The sequence below is a fragment of the Octopus bimaculoides genome, chromosome 1, assembly GCF_001194135.2.
Source record: "Octopus bimaculoides isolate UCB-OBI-ISO-001 chromosome 1, ASM119413v2, whole genome shotgun sequence".
Lineage (NCBI taxonomy): Eukaryota > Metazoa > Mollusca > Cephalopoda > Octopoda > Octopodidae > Octopus > Octopus bimaculoides.
Window position 1 is genome coordinate 127,463,856 of NC_068981.1, and position 4,723 is coordinate 127,468,578.

A 4,723-nucleotide genomic window follows, 5' to 3' on the forward strand; every position below is an offset into this window, starting at 1 on the left:
ATTCTAGACCTTGCTTCCACACCTGAAACTTCTCCTCTAGTTCTGATAGTGACTCCGCAATTAGGGCAAGGTCATCAGCATAGAGGAGCTCCCAGGGGCAACCTGTCTTGAACTCCTCTGTGATTGCCTGGAGGACTATGGTAAATAATAGGGGGCTGAGGACGGAACCTTGGTGGACCCCTACCTCTACCCGGAATTCATTGCTGTACTCATTTCCAGCCCTCACCTTACTGGCAGCATCTCTGTACATGGCTCGCACAGCTCTCACTAACCATTCTTCTATCCCAAGTTTCCTCATTGACCACCAGATAAGGGATCGGGGGACAACAGTAGATAAATGAAGCATCAATAGAAAACATGAATGGAACAGCAACACCCACCACCACACGCCACCACAAGACTAAAGACAGTAGAGATGAGAAGAGAGAGGAGAAAAAAAATTGTAAATGATACACAGAAACATACAGGGTAATACACACACAATAGAAATATATGCACTTACCTGTGATACTTATGAGAAATAGAGATAGATGTATAAAAAAAAGTAAATATATAAATATATCTGTCATATACCTTTGATAAATATAAGAGATAGAAATAGATAAAATAAACTATATATGTGATGCGTATGGATGAGGACAGTGGTATAAGAAAAGTGCTAATCACTTAAAGTGGATGGAAGTTGTGGAAGAGGGAAACCCAGGATGACATGAGATGAAGTATTGAAGGCCAATATGAAAAGGCTAAGCCTTACAAAGGAGATGACAATGGATATTTGGCACTTTGCTGTATTCAAGAAAACCCACCTGTCATAGCAGTATTAATATCTCAAAACTACCTTGGTAATGCTTACCTCCATCCTCGCTGCCCTGTCAACCTTCTATCCCCTGTCACATTTCATCCCCCAAAACCCATCACTTCTATCATCTAAGAGCAGAATAAACACATACTACACTCTGTGGCTTACTCAGTTACCTTTACCCTCCAGCAGTTACTTTTCTTTCCCTGCCTACTGTCTCCACCAATCACCTTCTTTCTGTGCCTTCTCTCCCCTCTCTTGTGCTGCTCTCCATCATCAACTCCTCACTTGCCTGCTATCTCAATGCCCTCACATATCTGCTGCAACTCCCACCCTTGAGCCTCTCCTATATTTCTCTCCATCATTTGCTACAGTCAGCTCATCCTACCCACTTACTCAGCCACAACCTCTACATCACTTCACCAATTCTCACCACCCCCAATGTCCCTGAAGAGCATGTCCCAACATCCTCTCTCTCCCACTGCCATTCTCTTTATCTTATTCTTCAACTCACTTTTCTTTGTTTTCTAACTGAGGTATATGTGTATCTATTCTACAGTGACACTTATATCTGTCCTCTCAATACCTTAAATCTTTCAACTGGCACACAGCCACACACTCCTATCTACTCCCACTTCCAGTTGAGGAGCTTTTGTCTTGCAAAGTACTTGGTGGCCCTCTTGAAGCTGGTAACACGTAAAAAGCACTGGTGCTGGTTCCATACAAAAAGCACTGGTGCTGGTTCCACATAAAACACACTGGTGTTGGTGTCACATGAAAAGCATTGGTGATGGTGCCATGTATAAAGTGTTGGTGCTAGTACCATGTAAAAAGGCACTTGTGCTGGTGCCACATAAAAAGCACTGGTGCTGGAGCTCCATGAAAAGCATTGGTGATGGCACATTGTGAAAAGCACTGGTGCTTCATAAAAACCACTGGTGCTGGTTCTACATAAAAATCACCCAGTACACACTGTAAAGTGGTTTGCATTAGGAAGGGCATCCAGCTTTAGAAACCATGCCAAAACAGACAATGGAATATGGTGTAGTTCCTAGCTTGCCACTTCCTGTCAAATTGTCCAACTCATAGCAGAATGGAAAATGGATGTTAAATGATGCCATCGCTGTTAACAATGCCAATGATGACAACGATATCTCAGCCATAGTGATGAATCTGCTTACTGACAGACGTATCAACAGTTTGTATTCTGTCATAAATACTGTGTTGTGTCAGTAGCTAATACACCTATTGGTCCAATCTTCCTAGTAATAGAGACCAACTAATTTTTACTCTCTTTACTATTATATTATTCAATTTTTGCTGTTTGTTTTATTTCTTTCAGGTGCAAACGAAAGATCCTTTGGATCCATGCACACCACTTCTAAGCAGCTGGAAACGGGAAAATATTGTAAGTTGTCGCTTTTGTTTTACTTTTAATTTAATACTAAAACATCTGAGGTTCTATATTATTCTTCAGTTATAAAATGTCTGAGGTGCTATATTGTTCTCTCATCCTTAAATCTGCTTTAGTATCACATTTGTTTTGTCATTTAAGAACCATCTGAAGTGTTCTGTTACCATATTAACTATATCTTTCTGACTGTCAATAATTAGCTATATTTCTTTATACTGATATGTATAATACACACACACACACATGCACGCGCGCGCACACACACACACACACACACACACACACACACACACACACACACACACACACAAAACATATTCTTAACTATGCAGGGAATATGAGAACAAACTGTTTTAATTTCCAATTTTTTTCTAATTTCCTAATCCTTGACTTTGAATTTTTAATATTTGATAAGATGGATATACACTTCAAACCAGTGATATTTTATAAAAGTCACTTAATGTAACAAATATAAAAATACTTATCCACACTGGTATCCTTAAAAAGAAAGATCACATGTTTTAAACCCAAAATTGCAGATTGACTTGCGTACTTAATGATAGGTTGTCAATGACTGTGATACAACCAAATTTTGAAGTTTTGCTTCTGACCAAACATCTGTGGATACACATATTTAATGAGACAAATGAAGCAAAACTGAAAAAAAAAAAAAACTATATCTAATTTCCTGTTAAAAAATATATTCTAGCGACAGAAGCAGTACTAATACTGAGAGGTAATTATCCCCAATTAATCATGAATATTCTGTTAGAACAAACTATACCACGGTAGATACTGTGAGAGGAACTCTCAGACTGGGTTTTGGTTCAAAATGCACCCTTGCTTATATTGCTAGTGGGGAGATAAATCTCTGCTATCTCAAGTGCCAAGTCCATCAGATCACTTGATTTCAACCTTCCTTGGTCTTGTCAATGATAGACACTTGAGTGCTAACGATAGTGGTCAGATGACCACATCCGTCATTGGTTGAAATCAAGTGGGTGATCTCAGCACTAGAAATAGTGGGAATTTATCTCCCCCCCCCCCTAGCAATATAAGCAAGAGTGCATTTTGCACCAAAAACCAATATGAAAGTTTCTCTTATGGCATCTATCACAGTATAGTTTGTTCTAACAGAACATCCATGTTTAGGTGAGGATAGATATTACCTCTAATTTCTTGGTACTCAGAAAGATGTTTATGTTTTTTGTACTTGTTTTGCAGTTTCCGGCAGCTATAAAAGAAGTTTATGTAATTTTTCGTTATGGATCTGAAAGTAAACAGAGCTTTCGCAATGCCTGGGTTTTACAACAAAAAATCATTCAGAATTATGGTGGAAAATTTATTGGATTTTCAGATAACGTGAGATACTATTCTTCAGTGCTTTATTGTTTTGTGTAGCTGTGATCAGAATGTACTAGCTTAATTTTGTGGTTGTTAAGTTATGTAGTGTCTAGTTTGTTCAGTGGTTAAAACATGTGGTAGCTGAAACAGTTGGTAGCTAGATGTATTGTAACTGAGACTTGTGGTAGCTGGTACATATTATCTTTTCTATTTTAAGCACAAGGCCTAAAATTTTGAGAAAGATGGGTAATCGATAACATCAAATTACCCCAGAAGTCAACTGGTATTATTTTATCAACCCTGAAAAAATGAAAGGTAAAAGTTGACCTTGACAGAATTTGAACCCAGAATGTAAGGATAGATGAAATGCCACTAAGTATTTTGTCCAGCATGTTAGCTATTTTGCCAGCTCACCACCTTTGGCTTGCACATAAAATAGCTAGCTTGTATTGTTACTGATAAATGTTGCAGCTGAAACATGGCACAGAGAGATGGGAAACATAGTTTACCTGGAAACTGATGAATCTGGCGATAAGTTTGTACTGTGGTTTGTTAATGTGATGACTAGTTTGTGTGATAGCAAGTCTTTATCATCATCATCATCATCGTTTAACATCCGCCTTCCATGCTAGCATGGGTTGGACGATTTGACTGAGGACTGGCAAACCAGATGGCTACACCAGGCTCCAATCTGATTTGGCAGAGTTCTACAGCTGGATGCCCTTCCTAACGCCAACCACTCCGAGAGTGTAGTGGGTGCTTTTACGTGCCACCGGCACGAAGGCCAGTCAGGCGGTACTGGCAACGGCCATGCTCAAAATGGTGCATTTTACGTGCCACCTGCACAGGAGCCAGTCTAGCAGCACTGGCATTGATCTCGCTCGAATGTTTTTTCACGTGCTACTGGCACAAGTGCTAGTAAGGCGACGCTGGTAACGATTACGCTCAAATGGTGCTATTTACGTGCCACTGGCACAGAAGCCAGACAGCTGCTCTGGCAAGGTCTTCGCAAGCCTAGTTTAGTGTCCAATGAAGGAGAGGTTGGCATGGGTGCCAGTCATCAAATTTGGTTCGATTTCGATTTCACTTGCCTCAACAGGTCTTCACAAGCAGAGTTTAGTGTCCAGTGAAGGAAAGGTACGCATAAGTGGGCTGGCTACACCCCT

The 4,723-nt window shown here is 40.0% G+C and overlaps 1 protein-coding gene across 5 annotated transcripts in view; it reads left to right on the forward strand.

Moving 5' to 3' along the window:
* Positions 1-4,723, forward strand: part of LOC106872770 (uncharacterized) — a 17,511-nt gene that overhangs the window by 6,390 nt on the left and 6,398 nt on the right. For all 5 annotated transcript variants that reach the window (XM_014919866.2, XM_052970255.1, XM_014919868.2 and 2 more), the window contains 2 exons: positions 2,142-2,207; positions 3,438-3,575. In XM_014919866.2, the coding sequence (XP_014775352.1) occupies positions 2,142-2,207; positions 3,438-3,575 (204 nt within the window). The remainder of the gene's footprint in view (positions 1-2,141; positions 2,208-3,437; positions 3,576-4,723) is intronic.